The sequence below is a fragment of the Aphelocoma coerulescens genome, chromosome 9, assembly GCF_041296385.1.
Source record: "Aphelocoma coerulescens isolate FSJ_1873_10779 chromosome 9, UR_Acoe_1.0, whole genome shotgun sequence".
Lineage (NCBI taxonomy): Eukaryota > Metazoa > Chordata > Aves > Passeriformes > Corvidae > Aphelocoma > Aphelocoma coerulescens.
The window spans coordinates 11,294,184-11,308,972 of NC_091023.1; the positions used below are offsets into that span (position 1 = coordinate 11,294,184).

Here is a 14,789-nt window from a genome sequence, read left to right on the forward strand (position 1 = left end):
GAAACCAAAGCAAAACCTCACAGCAATAATTAACCTAAATATTTAAAAGAAAATAATTTTAAAATGTTAACCGTAATTCTCATGGAGAGTGATGTAATAATTAAATGGAAATAAATTAACATTTTCATTCCACTAAATGAAACAGTGGAAAACCACACACATAAAACCACAGAGTTTACATTGGAAAGACAGCTTAAAACTAACAAGGTTTAACTCAAAACTTTTTTTTATTAAAGTATGAATGCATTTATGCTGGAGAACAGTTTACATACATTGTAAAGCAACAAGCATATTTTCAAGAGGTGTGAGCCCTCCTCAATACATCTCCATGCTCAATCTACATGCTTCACGACTGGACTCGCACATACACTCTCACATACAAACACAGAGACACAAAACACAGACACTGAGCTATCTGCTTGGATTAGCTTTCTTTTAAGGCTTCTGTAAGGTGCCCTAGTGCCCCTAACATTACCATAACTACAAACAAAATTGTACAAAGGAGCAGCATTACTTGCAAATTATTGATCTGCTCTCAGCCTTAAAAAATATCAAATGAAACAAGTTTTTCCTTTATTTGAGTTTTATTAAACATCTGCATTTAAGAAAGGCATGACTGTATATCTGTGAACAAGGAAAGATACAGGAATCTTAACACGAGGTTCTCAACCGGAACAGATGTTAAAACCTGACTCCTAAGGGACCATTTCCTTTGATCTCTACAGTGAGGCAGCCCTGTGTGGTGAGACACTGCCAGCTCCATCCCACCAGGGCTGCTCGACCAGCAATGTGAGAGCGGGGACACAGAGCTGTGCCCACTGTGCTCGGATCACATCAGACCTGAGGTTGATGAGAAGTCACAGTTCAAACACCAACACACCCAAGTGTCCCTCAACTCTTCCCAGTGGGCCCCCCCTCCTGCAGAGCACATCAGGGTAGGACAATACACAGACAGCAGCGCTGACTTGCTGAACCCCCAGCCACCGGGGAGTACTTTTGCCCACCCCTTTTTGGTATCCTGCAGTACATAGTCTGAAACTGCAACTACTGGTGTTGGGTGAAAGACGTGGCAGCAGGTATATTAAGAAAATAGGTACAATGAATAAAATAAAGGATAGCATATGATATAATGTGTACATACAAGCTTCTTTCATTTTTTATTTGTGAAATGTGAATTAACTGCAGAATGCCAGGCCATTAGTCTAAAAGGCTATGTATGGCTGTCTTAGCCTACATATGGTCAAAGGATTTGTGTGATGTATCATGGAGAAAGATTCTTCAGGAACCATTAGGGCTTTCCAGGTCTACTTGCTCTTGTGCATCAGCATCAGCCCGCAGCTAGGAATGCCAGAGAAGCAACTAAGATTGCCTGACCAGTCTCATAAGACAAGCAGAAATGACTGTACTTCATGGTATGCACCTGAACTACAGAGACGAGAAAGGGATAGTGATGGGTGGGTGACAGAGGTGGGGGAGGGAGACTTTTTTCTCACTTCTACAACAGCAGCAGATTTCAATGCAACGTAATTACTTTAATGATGCATGTCTGTAGGTACCAAATTGCTCTTTTGATTTAAAAAGCTGGTCAGACAAGTATTTGGCAGTCCTTTCATTCCCCAGTTTCAATTGTTGCTTATTCATCTATCAGCTCTCATTCCCTAAGCCATTCTGCCTTTGCTGAACCATGAATGAGTTCAGTCAGCCATCATCAGATTCAAATTCATGAGACATTTCCTCTGATGAGCTGTTTCTGTGGATCCGGCCATCGCTTTTCATGCTGTGAAAAGTCTTCTTAAAGGCCTCCATCATGGCATGGGCCAGCTTCTTGGCCTCCAGCTTGCTCTCACACTCCACAGCGTGGCAGTCCATCTGGTAGGACAGGTCATCGTTGATCTCCCGATAGACCCAAGCAAAGATGTTTGGGCTGACGTTGTGGTCAGCAGTGCAGTAGGCTATACGTGCTACCTGAAAGGTATCCATGTGGACTGTCGCCTCACCTTTGAGGTCCAGATGGTGCAGCCAGACTTGGAAAGGGCGAATTTCCAGAAGGGCGTTAGCTGGGTAAACATCCTCCCTGGTGAGTGTGTGCTTCTTCCACAATTCAATGACTGGTTTTTCTGTGCAGCCTGACAAAAATTGCATCCCTGTTGTGGAAACCTTACCCAAATATGTAACCTGCAAAGAAGAGCAAAGATAGGTGAAAACACAGAGAGCAGACTCTGGCGGTACTTTCTGCCATCCCAGGGAGTTTCATCTGGAAAATAAAAGCACACACCTCCCCCCGCAAACTCCCCGATTTCCACATAATTTTCAGTTAAACAGTTTTCAAACTGCTTTCCAAATATTTGCTGTTGCAGATGCTGACTTCACCATTCAAAGCCAGAGATTAAAAATGCCCAAGTGTCTGAGTTTCAAGGCATTCCACTGTCTTCAGCTCCCCTAGAAAGCCCAGCTTTAGGGCCCATGACTCCCTCTAAGGTCAGCTTAGCAAGTGCAAGTGCTGTTGGAGCAGGTCCCAGGTAGCTGTGATGCAAACCACTTTTTTTTCCTTCCTACTTGATTCAAATGATTTATTTGTATCATATTTCAAACATTAGTATTAGGGAGATGGAGATATTCTCAGTTTGATAATGCAAGGCTGCAGGGAGTCAGAAAAGCATGATCACAGCAGAGGATTTTAAACAGTTTGTTTCTTTTTCAAAATTTTCTGGTTTTCCCCCACTTCTGCTACTTAAGTATTAAGCCAGGAATAGCTCAAAGCTGTTCAAAACTTTATCTCTGAGCAGGGCTGAGATATTTATTACATCAATTTCAGAAAATATGCTGTTAAAAAATCTAGTAATAAATCTATCTTAGTTTAATCACATCATCTCTCTGCTTTTCTGTCTAGTCCTTTTGAGTAAATAACCTGTTATCCAATCAGCACAGGAAGGTGGTTTTTAGTGCCTTTACAGTATTTTGTTCACCAAATATCAAATCCACTAGAAGGTCCACATCAAAATTCTGTATTAAGTCTGTGCAGAAACATTCCCCTAAATCTGTGCAGCTACTAATGAGGCTTCCTTCCACTTACAGCTGAATGGAAGATTATTTTATCTGAGAAAAGGGATTTTCTCTAGAAAAGACAGGTCAATGCCACATAAGTACAATTATTCAGATTATTCTGTTTATTGCTGTTGTTGGGATGGTGCATAAAAGAACAACTGTATGAAAGCAAAATTGCTCCTCATTTATCTCTCACAACAGTAACTGCTTGAGAAAATCTTTTACCTCTTGCTTGATGCCCTATAACCTCCTCTACATTTTACTCAAGGCATTTGGAGGAAAAAAGTAATCACATGCACTTTCCAAACTAAATTCTTGAAAAATCCGTGCATGAAACACACAGTACAGGTTATTTTTATGTTGTAAATGTGTTAAGAAATGTAAAGAAAAAACATGGAATTTCCACATTTAAGCACATTAAAAAAATCATAATCACAAGAAATACAGAATGTGTAATCCACGCAAACAAAATTTTCCACAAGAAAAATATTTTGCTGTAAGCTTCATACGTTTTGTTAAACTCAGAGACCTAAATTAAGCCATAATTAAGGAAAAAGCTTACAAAACTTTATTGGAAGTCTGTGTGGCTTAATCATGCCTGCCAAAAAAGCAATTTCATAGCACTGACATTTCAAAATGGGAAGTCTCATTCTCTGCCTATAAATATTCATGATTTGCACTGGGAATATGTTGAATCTTATAAAGCTTTCTATTTTTTTTGGAACAGTGGGAAACGCAACAGCTAGAACAGTTAACAAGAAAAGACCTACCAGTGTTTTGCCTTATGTTATTTTATTAGTGATGAGAGTTGAGCTCCTTAAAGTACTGTAGGAAAACTTAAAAGAAAACCTCAGAGCTCACAGTGCCAACTGAACACATACAAACAACACATACAGGACCAAAGAGGAATGTGTCTGCAACATACTGGGGGGTATTTCAACATATACCCAAAGTCATATTGCTTTGAACAGAGCAAGATCATTGTGCAAATTTGCACATTCAATATATTCTCCAAAGGTTCACTCAGCACTGTTTCATACTCACAAGCCAGCTAACAAAAGACAAACACTGTAAACTGACATTTGGGGTCAAATTCAAAGCCCATTGCAGCATCAGAAGTCCTTCAGCAACTTCAAAGAGATTTGTACAAAGACTTTTAAACCCCAAGGAATAGCAAAACAGCCTCTTGCTCATGAACTTTGTGACTGCCCAAATACAGCTTTGAATCCCTGGCTGCAGGAGAGAGCTGCCACCACTGCAACATTTTGTCCCTTGGCTGGGGTTTAGGGAAGACCAGCGTCACCTGGAAACCACAGAAATCAGCACCTCCCATGCATGCACAACAGGGGATGCAGGGAATTGTTTCACTACTCGCTTGTCCTAAAAAGGAAGCTGCTGATATTTCGTGAGCTGCCCTGAGTGGCAGCATGAGGATAGAGAGAGGGGAGGAAAGCAAAGGCAACTCCATCCCAGGCAGGCAGTGTTGCTGAGCTCTGTGCTGCAAAATCACCCCAGCACACAGCATCAGCTTCTGAGCACGGGCAACTCCCAAGTGATGCTTGGACACCTCCAGCAGCCAAAGAGCAAGATCAGAGTAAGTTGTGACACAGCAGCATAAATTTGAATTTAATGTTCTCCTCTGTTCCTCTGCAGCAGCTAACTGCAACCCCCTGTTGGCCATCAATCCATGTGTGGCCTCCTTAAGAGTGAAGTTACAAAAAATAATGGATTTCCCTAAAATAAAGTAGTTGTATTTTAAGAAAAAAAAACCGCAGTGAATTAATCTGTAAGGAGCTAATGCAAAAGTAACTAATAATAAGGATGGGATACTGGCTTGTTTACTAAAATGGGATATACTGGTCTGATTTGCTGTCCCAGTTCTGTCATGGTATAACTGTGTAGGAACCTTTGAGAAGTTGCTTCTTTTAACATCACTTTGAACCTCCATTATATAAATTTCATTTTCTTTTGAGGACACAGCCATAAATATTTATAAGGTGCTTAGACATTACAATAAGGAGTTCACAGGAAAAAATCAACAAAGCCTCAACTTTAGAGTTCTCCTGCACTGTGTCTTACATAGAAACATCTACACCTACTAGTGCTGTTACTTTTTGGTTTTTTAAATGAATGATCTTTTCTTCCTCTAGCTGAGATACATGCATTTCACAAGAGTAGCATCACTGAAGCTCTTGGTGAAGACAGATGTCTAACATTTCATCACAGCATGGACCCCTGCTAAAACAGAACAGAGACACAGGGGCTGGAGAGACACCTCTTCGACCCACAAAAAGGTACTTCTCCCTTAGCTTGGAGTTACAAGGTTATTCCACAAGGAGTGCTCCCTGCATTTTGGCTCCTACCTCGACACATCTCACAGCATAGCCACCTTTGTTTAAGTGCCCACAAACCACTGACCACACATATCATTAGAGTGAAGCTATTACAGTACAACCATCTTTCTTTTCAATTTCCAAGTCAGCCAACCAAAGGTCAAAGAACAGATCATTCCTTTCATTATCAGATGGAAAAGAAAGCTATTTTGAGGCAAAAATTCCCACTGGTGGTCTTTCCCATCAAAATCATTGATATCTCATCACTGTGAAGCCAGCAGATATTATAAAAAAAAACCCCAACCAAAACCAAAACAGAATTTCATCTTTAATACTCATAAGAACCAGATGTGAAGGGCACAGAAAGACAGTAGTAGTAGCACCAGTAGTGTTGTTATAGTTATTATTGTATGTACAAAAACACACTGAAGTGCCTGAACAGAATCAACTGCACAGCTTTACTGACCAGAGGGTGATCATTGACAAAGACAGGCAAAGCCACAGTGCAGGCTGAAAGCCACATCTGTAATAATACACCTCTGACCACCAGCAGAAGTTCACCAAGACTGAATAATGCTTTTCCTTCCTCTGAAACTCTGGAAGTCGCCTGGCAGCAAACATCAGTCCAGAAAAATTACTTATTTGTGCAAGTGTGGCATGTCCTATAGCAAGTGTCATCCTATACACAGTGAGGCCAGAAGCTTTATTCCCTCTCCTCTAGGGCTGTTGAGCACTCAAACGAGCTGCCCAGGGAAGTGGTGGCATCACCATCCCTGGAAGTTTTCAAGGAACAACTGGTTATGGCACATAATGCCATGGTTTAATTGACAAAGTGGTGTTTGGTCAAAGGTTGGATTTGATGATCTTGGAGGTCTTTTCCAATCTTAATGATTCTCTGATTCCATGATTCTATGATTCCCACCTCAGTGCAAGGCAGAGGAGCTACAGGTTGGTTTTAAAAAGTAAATTATGATCAAGCTGTTGCAGCTTTTACTTGCTCTGGACACTGTATTTTAAGTGAGAAAAGGAATACAAATTCAGCTCAATGCCGCTATCTTAACCTTAAGCAGGGAAGGTACTTCTTATCATATCTTCTACCAGGGATAAGAGTATATTTGTTTGTGGCCCTTTCAGTCCTTTGGTTTGCATGTTCCATCTGTCCCACAAATTTCTGGAAGATACATACACATCACAAAAATTTCTTGTGCATGCTAAAAATTATCCACATTCTTTCCAGCCTTTCTATGGCAAATTTCATCCTCTGGCAAGCCACTCTCACCAACTATGACATAAAATACACTTGAGACTTCAGCACTTCTATGCTTGCAAGTATTCAAACCTTTAGTAAAAGCCGAGATGTTCTGAAGAGCTCCTTATTTCACCCTTGAGACTTGCCAACACCAGTGTCAGCATCTAACAAAACTGTCCGCAACTGAAAAATGCTGTGCCTTTGCCCTTTTGTAATGCAGCTACACCCATCTGACATATAGAGACATCTCATGTCAAAGAACATGAAGAATAATTGATGCCATTGTTCATGCACTATCCTGGAAATGCAGAAATATCTGAGTATTTTGACGTTGTTTTTAGCTCCTTCGGTCCAATGATGTATAGTGAAAATGTCTTTTAGTAACTATGTTCAAGAACTTCCCAACTTTGAAAAGACCAGTAAGAGCAGCTGCCATAGACATTTATACTTCTAGCACAGTATGATTTGTCAGAAGTAATACAGGGTTTTTTCTTTTCATATCCAACTCTTTTATCATTGATCTCACATTGTTCACTTACAATTCATAGGAGACAAATGTCGATCTGACCTCAGATCTGACTCCCCAATGGACCATATGTCTATACTGCTCCTATCTCACAAGCCTCACTTGGGCATCTAAAGTCAGGCAGTCAAATGACTTTTCCTCCTTCTGTTTCCTATCGCCAGCCCATAGACTATCAGTGCTCCAAGAAAGCAGATCCAAGCTGTAAAGACCCATAATTACTGTATTATAGGAGGACAGATGCTCTCCTGGCACAGGAGCTTGGCACAGGAACACGTACGCTCACAGGACTCTGGGCTGTCTCGATATTAAAGACCATGACCAAAAGACCATACGTAAAATTAATTCCTTGGTTATTTCTTTAATGTAAGTATTTCTTTCATACCAGATAAGGAGGGTCTTTGTCAGCAAAATCAACACAGAAAATGAAAAAAATCTTAAAAATAGAGCACTGACCATGAGCCAGCAGGTATTTACTCTGCATATTTGCAGTCCCAGAGGATGCCCTGGAGGATCTTGAATCTTGTGCAAATCTTAGTAGTAGATGCCTGTCTCTTGTGTTGACCAGTGTTTTAAAAGAAACATTCCTTTAGCCTCAAGTTTGGTCTAGTTGAAACTGATTATATTTGATCAAGGCAGTAGGATATTCCTCACTTAAAGGTTAAGCAAACAGAGCTAATGAGACATTTTCTTCCCAAAACCAGAATTTCTCTCGTGGCACCTTCAGGATACGTGGGAAAGAAGAAAGTGACTGGAAGGGTCTCTGTTAAGACACACAGGTATAGACCCTCCAATCAGCAAGTAAACATCACAGAATCATGGAAACATGAGGGTTGGAAGAGACCTTTAAGATCATCCAGTCCAACCATCCACTCAGCACCACCACTGTAACCCCTAAGCCACTAAACCACATCACCCAGCACCAGATCCAAACACCTCTTAAACACCTTCAGGGATGGCAACTCCACGACCCCCCCGTGGAAAACCTGTTCCAATGGCTGCAGTTTGTCAGTTTGTCCCAGCCATGCAAGAACCACCAGCCTAAAGACTGGGTAAACTTGCAGAAGTAAAGAAGAATACAGAGGAGATTTGAAGAAGAGAGCCAAAAGCAGGTTTGGGAGGAAATGTGCATGTCTTGTTTAAAATCGCTGCAGAACACATAGATGGAGATGCTCCCTGGGTTTGCAGTACAAAAGCAGATGCAGGATGAGCAAGTTCAAGCTTCACCTAGACTCCAGGCATGTATTGTTGGGGCCAGGACACAGCAGCTTCATCTCCACATCATTACAAGGTCTGGAAACCTCTGCAAGAAGCTCCTACTCAGGAAACCTGTGCTCAATTTGAATGCAATGACAGCGTGCACAAAGCCCACAGTGGCACCTCCAAGCTGAGTGGTTGGGGAGAGTCAGGGCTCACCAAAGGGTCACAGATTTGATGGCTGAAACTGGTTTTTTTATTTATCCCCAGTGGAGCTGGGGTACGAGTGGGACAGGCCTGCAGCATGCTGCCTGACAACTTGGCACAGCTTTCATGTCAGTAAAAGCAGATTCAGCTGTGGAGCAATTTTCAACATCTTTAATTAACACATCCAGCTCTAGGCACAGCAGGAGTGCTCTGTGCTGGACAGGGTACCCGTCTCAGCACACCAGCTCAGCTCTCCTTGCCCTAAAGCACAGTGACTCAGCCTCAAGCTGGCAACTTGGGATTTAGAGGCAAAAGCTGCTTTTTGGCTCTGAAGGGAAAACAAAAATATCCCAGACATTCCACTGGATCACTGAGCAAATACCATGAACTGCATTCAAGCAACATTTGCTTAAGACCCAAAAAAATAACTCAGTCAAGTAAAAAGGCTGCACAGTTTCCCTCTGCCTGTCACTGCTTCCTCACCCACACTGCCCGTGTCCAGCCAAAGCCTTGCAGCACAAACACAAGGGTCTTTGTGGGAACGGCAGGGCTCCTCAGCACACAGAAATACACAGTAAACGCAGTAATGTGGCTTACAGAAATATGTGAAGAACTATTTTATTTTTGAGACAAAATTCAGAGGGAAAACAGACTGAGCTAGGCAACTATTTAATGGAAAATAACCATCAACTCTGACAGCTGCGCACTGGATTAGGAGGAGAAAAAAAAAGAGATCAGTAGTTAATGTCTGACTTATTCCAAGGAATCAAAGGATAGCTCCAGAAAAAGCTGGAAGTGTCAGTACCTCTTCAGCAGTTAAGTCAAGAGCCAGCATCTGACTCCTTTTGTGGGACCAAAGCTGAACTAAAGTCTTAAAACAATGCTACAATTCCCTCTTGAAAACAAAAATAATAAACAAGCCCTGCAAGAAATGCATTTGACTCTTTACATCTTCAGAACTCCTAAGGAAAAACAAATGCTGGGCAGCAGCTGCTCCATCTGTCTGTCCGTCCCCACAGCCAGGCTCACAGCAGCCCTTTGCAGGTGCCTTTATTTTCCCATGTGTTTCTCAGCCATGACCATGCAGCACATCCTGCCTTAGCTGCCCCCCAGGAAGGGTTCACCCCACAAGTAAGGTGTAAGGTGATAGCACAGAATAGTCATTTTGGATATAATTCCCCACCCAAATGCCTTTGAAGGACACAAGAGCTCTGATTACTTTTAGTCCATCATTGTTCTTTCAGGTTTTACAGCCTCCATGCTTCTCAGTAGCTGTAGCACGTGAAGAAGAAGAAAGAGCTGGGGCACTCTGAAAATACCTTTTCTTGAAAAATGCTCTTCCCCAGTAGAAAGAAAAACATAATACCAATTTCAGTGCTGCTGCTACTGCTGGGGTTGCCTAGCAAAGCCCTTTAACATGGCAGCAGGTGAGTTACTGTGGTCCAGGGTGGGTGTCCCAATGTCCAGTTAAAGGCAGCATCTCAGGAATGGGGCTTTCCTGAAGGCAGAGCTCACCCACGAAGAACCTCTCACTTCTCAAACACTGTGCAGGACAAACACTCCAGGAACTGCAGATGACAGGCATCAAAGTGCAGGGCACATCTCTGAGATCCTGTCCCAGCTCTGAGTAAGACACCCAAAAGCATACCGATATCTCAGAGCCCCTCTTCATGGCCAAATAAACCTCTCATCCTCCCAGAGCAGAGCTCTTCCAGGCCTCCCACTGATGGCAGCTGGGGAGGGAGCAGAAGACAAAAACCTCTGCAGAATGCCCACAGGAGTGAAATCCTCCTTACCCTATGTGATCAGTCCCATCATCAACGCTAACCCGCACTGCCTGAAGAAGACACGGGAAAACACATCAACATCTGGCAAGTTTAAGATTTAGTAAATAAATGTACTGGAAAAGATTTACCCTTGATAGCTTAATTTATAAGCCCTGAGAGGAAAAAAAGCCAACAAGAAAAAGCCCATTGAGTCCACAGGCCAAATAGCAAGTGTGGAGAAAATAAGGCAGCGAGCCAACTTCTCCTTCTGGAAGACAGTCCTGAGAAACACAATGACCCAAGCTTTTCACCTTTCATTATACCAGGCTGCTGCTCAGCCAGTCTCTTTATAAACTACCCCAGGTATTAAACTACTGCCCTCAGCTAGACCTAAGAGTGTCCAACTTATACCCAGTCACCAGGAGTCTCTGACTCACTGGCAAAATGGTTAAACCAAGCCCAAACACAACCTCAGCAAAAGCCAGCTCTGCTCCCTGCAGCCTCCCCTTAGCAACAAAAGGATCAACTCTTGCATTTCATTCTCCACTGGACAGGAAGCTCTTTTTGTGGTTTGGCTTGCGGGGATGAATCTGAAATGAAATCAAGTGGAACTGGCAAACTGCAGTGAGCTTGCAGTCAGAGACTCTTCAGTCCTGGTGTGAGTGGAAGATTTATGCTGCACTATTTAAAACTCAAGAAATCAATTTCATTCTAGCAGCAATTTTAAAATGTTGTAGTGCAAGAGATAACTGAATGAACAAATATATCCATCATACACAACCTCAGCAGGGCTGCTGGACACCCTATTGTACAAGTCAATGATCACTTTTATTCCCAAATATTTCTTTATGTTGCTATTTAGATCACTTTCCTCCTTTGTTTCCTTTCATTGCCTCACATAACTTCCTCTCTCTGTACTCAGTTACCACTGGGTTGAAATTAATACTTGGATAAGCCAGTTCATTTCCCACTGTCCTTCAGGAACCTCCACAGGCAAGGAGAGAGGTGAAGGCAGCCAGGAAAGTGAGAAAACCAACCCACTCTGTAGCCACTATTGCAATTTCTTGAAGTTTCCTTCACACAAAGTCCTTCCAAAACCCTTCCTCAAAACTTTCACACTGAGAACATCCCTTCTGTCAGGAGAATGTGGCGTAAGTTTGAATGACCACGAGCTCCCTGCAAATAGACACCTACCTTCATGTTTATGTTCAAAGTACACACAAACCTTTTTCACTACACATTCTTTATTCACATGAGGTTGAAACTGAACATGGAAATCTGATTAAGCACCTCATCATGTTTCAGAAAGCTTTTTAGTCTTGGGCTCCTCACAGCTGTTGTCTCATAGTAGAGAGAAGGAGCCCTGGACACAGAGGAGAGCAGACTGTTCACTTTTACTTTGTTCCCCTTTCTTTCCAACCCACAGAAAATTCACATTGGCACCAGTCCTACAAAAACTTTGATTGTACCTCATGGAGCATGCAAAGAGGGAGTACAGGAACAGTTACGTACTTCAGCCACCTTTTCCACTGAGGCACGTGTATCTTATATCCTCTCCAAGACTTTGGACACTGAAGTACTCCCAGAAAACCATGCAGAATGCATGTTTTTCACTAAATTTTATGGGTAAGAGATCTGTCTTCAAGGTTCCCTTCTTTGTGCATTCCCCAGGAGATCCTTGTGTTTCCCTTTTAGTTCTTCCTTTCAAAAGAAGATGCCAAGTAATAAAATTGAACAAAACCTGTTACTAAGACATTCAATTCTGGAGACCAAAAATCTCGACTGCACTTGCTTCCTGGCACAACTTGACAACACCTGAAATTAAGACCAAAAGGGAAGGGAGCCAGCTTTGGGAACCACTGAAGATGACTACAAATTTGGATTGTATTTCAAAGGAAGTGTCAGGTCTACACAGCAGGAAGAGCAGAAGTAATGATAATAAAATTATTTCAATTCTTCCTCCCCCCAGTGCTGTAAGACCAGTACCATTCAAAGAAAGGAAAAATTACAAAACAAACTACAGAGACTCCCAGAAATGGCAGTACTTGCTCCTTCTGCTGTCATTCACACACTGCAAATGAAACACATTCCCTGAAGAGTACAGGGGAACACAGAAATATCACCCCCATATAAATGTAATTGTGCCCACATCCCACAAAGTCTCCGATTAAAATACTCTGTCATTACTTTTACATCTCCTTCATGAATCATTATGTGAAATAAGTTCCATGAGTTAGCAAAACCCTCTGAGATTTTTCCAGCTCTCTCAAGTTTTAGCATCTCCAGGAAAAGTCTTATTTGAAGACTGGAGAAGAAGAAATACAGTGCCTACATTGGGATGGAGCTTTTACACTACAGCAATGAAAAACAGACCTTGCATATTTCAACTTAATAAAAAGCACTAAACACATTATGAAGAAGTAAATATAGTTAAACAACACTTTTTATTGCTAAATGAGCCCTTAGATAAATATGCCTAATTTATCATTTGTTTGTGTTATCAAATTCTGGATCCAGGCCACAGCAACACAGGCTCTACACAGACAAAAAAGAATTTCAATCTCATTGACTCTAAGGTTTATGACACTGTATTACAATTAAACCAGAAATTTCCCACTCAATAATGCAACAGTATGTTGCTAAATCTTTAGTTTAGCAGACTAAACAAAAGGCTTTAAAGGAATAAATATGTCCCAAAGAGTAAAATGATGGAAGACAATAGTGCCATACAGTTTTTAATTTATTTCCAAAGCCATGATTCACAGTGCCTCCAAGGTCCTGCTTTCACAAAGGATTTAGTACATTGCATCTAAATGGATTTAGTCACTTTCCATTTAGATAATGTTTTTCCAACCAGCACACAAGGACCTGAAAGCGATCCTTAGTCCGTGTGAGTGAATTGGGCACTCATCAGGCTCTCTGGGCTCCAGAGATGCTCATCTCTTGAGAATTTCTCTCAGCATCAGGAGGTTTTTTACAGTGTCACAGAGGGAGCCTCCTTCCTTTTCTGGTTAATTTAATCACAGTACCACCCTAGCGCCTCCCAGAAAAGCTGCATTGCCTCCAACCCATTCTCTTGGCTGGATTTCACCTCTACAATGACAAACCTACAAAGCAGCCAGAAATACAACCCTTAACCACCTGAAGCAAAAACTGAGACATGGAGATTTCTATAGTGCTAATTTCAGCCAAGATGAAAGGAAAGACTAAACCTAGGATGGGAGAGCCTGGAAAGCAGCACTCCAAAGTGGAGGACTGTCTGGAGGAAAGAAGGGGATGGGGGCAAAGGTCCTCTTCTCTGGGGACAGCTCTACTTATTGCTGCTGCAATTTATGTCATCTATTACAGCACCTTGCCCCCAGTACCACTCAGACAGCTGCAGGTCAGACTGATCACTATTCACACCAGGTGTACGGCAAGCTCCTAGGAGCTCCCTTCATACCCACAGTTCATCTCTCTGTATTGCTGAGGTCATGGCTTTTACAAAGGGCAGAAAATTCATTTTCAGAGTTTTCACTGGCTCGGAAATTGTCTTTGCAAAGATAAAATCTATAGCTAATAGCCCTGCTATTGATCGGTTTGATAAAGGACAAACTGGTGCAAATTTCAGAGATCTAAGGAAAAAAGAAAGTACTTATGAAAATAAAGAAATCCTTCACTGTTTTTCTTCACGTTTACCATCTTTATGAAATAATGAATACCAGCAGTTAAAAATACCATAATCCTATTTTCTACCTTCCAGTTTGCAGTCCAGCAGTCCCTGGGATTACATGGCCAAGCTCTAGGGAGCAGAGAGCCCACCAGGGGCTTTGCCACTTGACACTCAGACACCTTTACCCCAGCTGCTGCTTGGCCTAACCGACAGAGGACCAGTTCTGGATAAAGCAACACTGACTCTGAAATGGCTCTTCAGCATGACAACAGAATACAGCTTCCTAACGAAATGAACCTTACAGGATGCCTATGACATTCTCTTGAAGCAAAAGGCATCATATGAAGCACAGGCCATTCTGTAGCAAAATAAATTCAAGGAGGTCTCACCATCCAAAAATAAACATATTGTTAACTATGACTGCAATATACAGACGGTAAAAATCTGAGAACTCGGATGATTGTTTTCTATATAAACAATTACTCTAACATTTTCCATTAACAAGGTATTTCACAGCTCTGTAACAAGCAAAAACTCAGTCTCATTTATCATCATCCTAGAGTTACAGTTTTCCATATAGTTATTAAAATTATTTAATAGAATAAGCAGATCTTTTAAGAGCTTAATAGTTCTTGATCATATTGAACTAAGAGTCCAACTAGTGCATAACACTTTCTCCAGCACTTTCCAGGATCAGACAAAAAGGAAGAATAAAGAAGAAGAATAAAGAAGCAACGTCTGAACTGACAAAGCAATGGCCAAGACAGAAATAAACTGCTCACAGGGGAAAGTTTCCCTTCCCCAGAGAGCAGGAGCC

At 41.7% G+C, this 14,789-nt stretch overlaps 1 protein-coding gene across 5 annotated transcripts in view; it reads right to left on the reverse strand.

Moving 5' to 3' along the window:
• Nucleotides 1-208: 208 nt before the first annotated feature.
• The window catches only part of PID1 (phosphotyrosine interaction domain containing 1), an 87,102-nt gene continuing 72,521 nt past the window's right edge, over nt 209-14,789 (reverse strand). For all 5 annotated transcript variants that reach the window (XM_069024791.1, XM_069024793.1, XM_069024794.1 and 2 more), the window contains one exon: nt 209-2,175. In XM_069024791.1, coding sequence (XP_068880892.1) covers nt 1,699-2,175 — 477 coding nt within the window. In that variant the 3' untranslated portion in view covers nt 209-1,698. The remainder of the gene's footprint in view (nt 2,176-14,789) is intronic.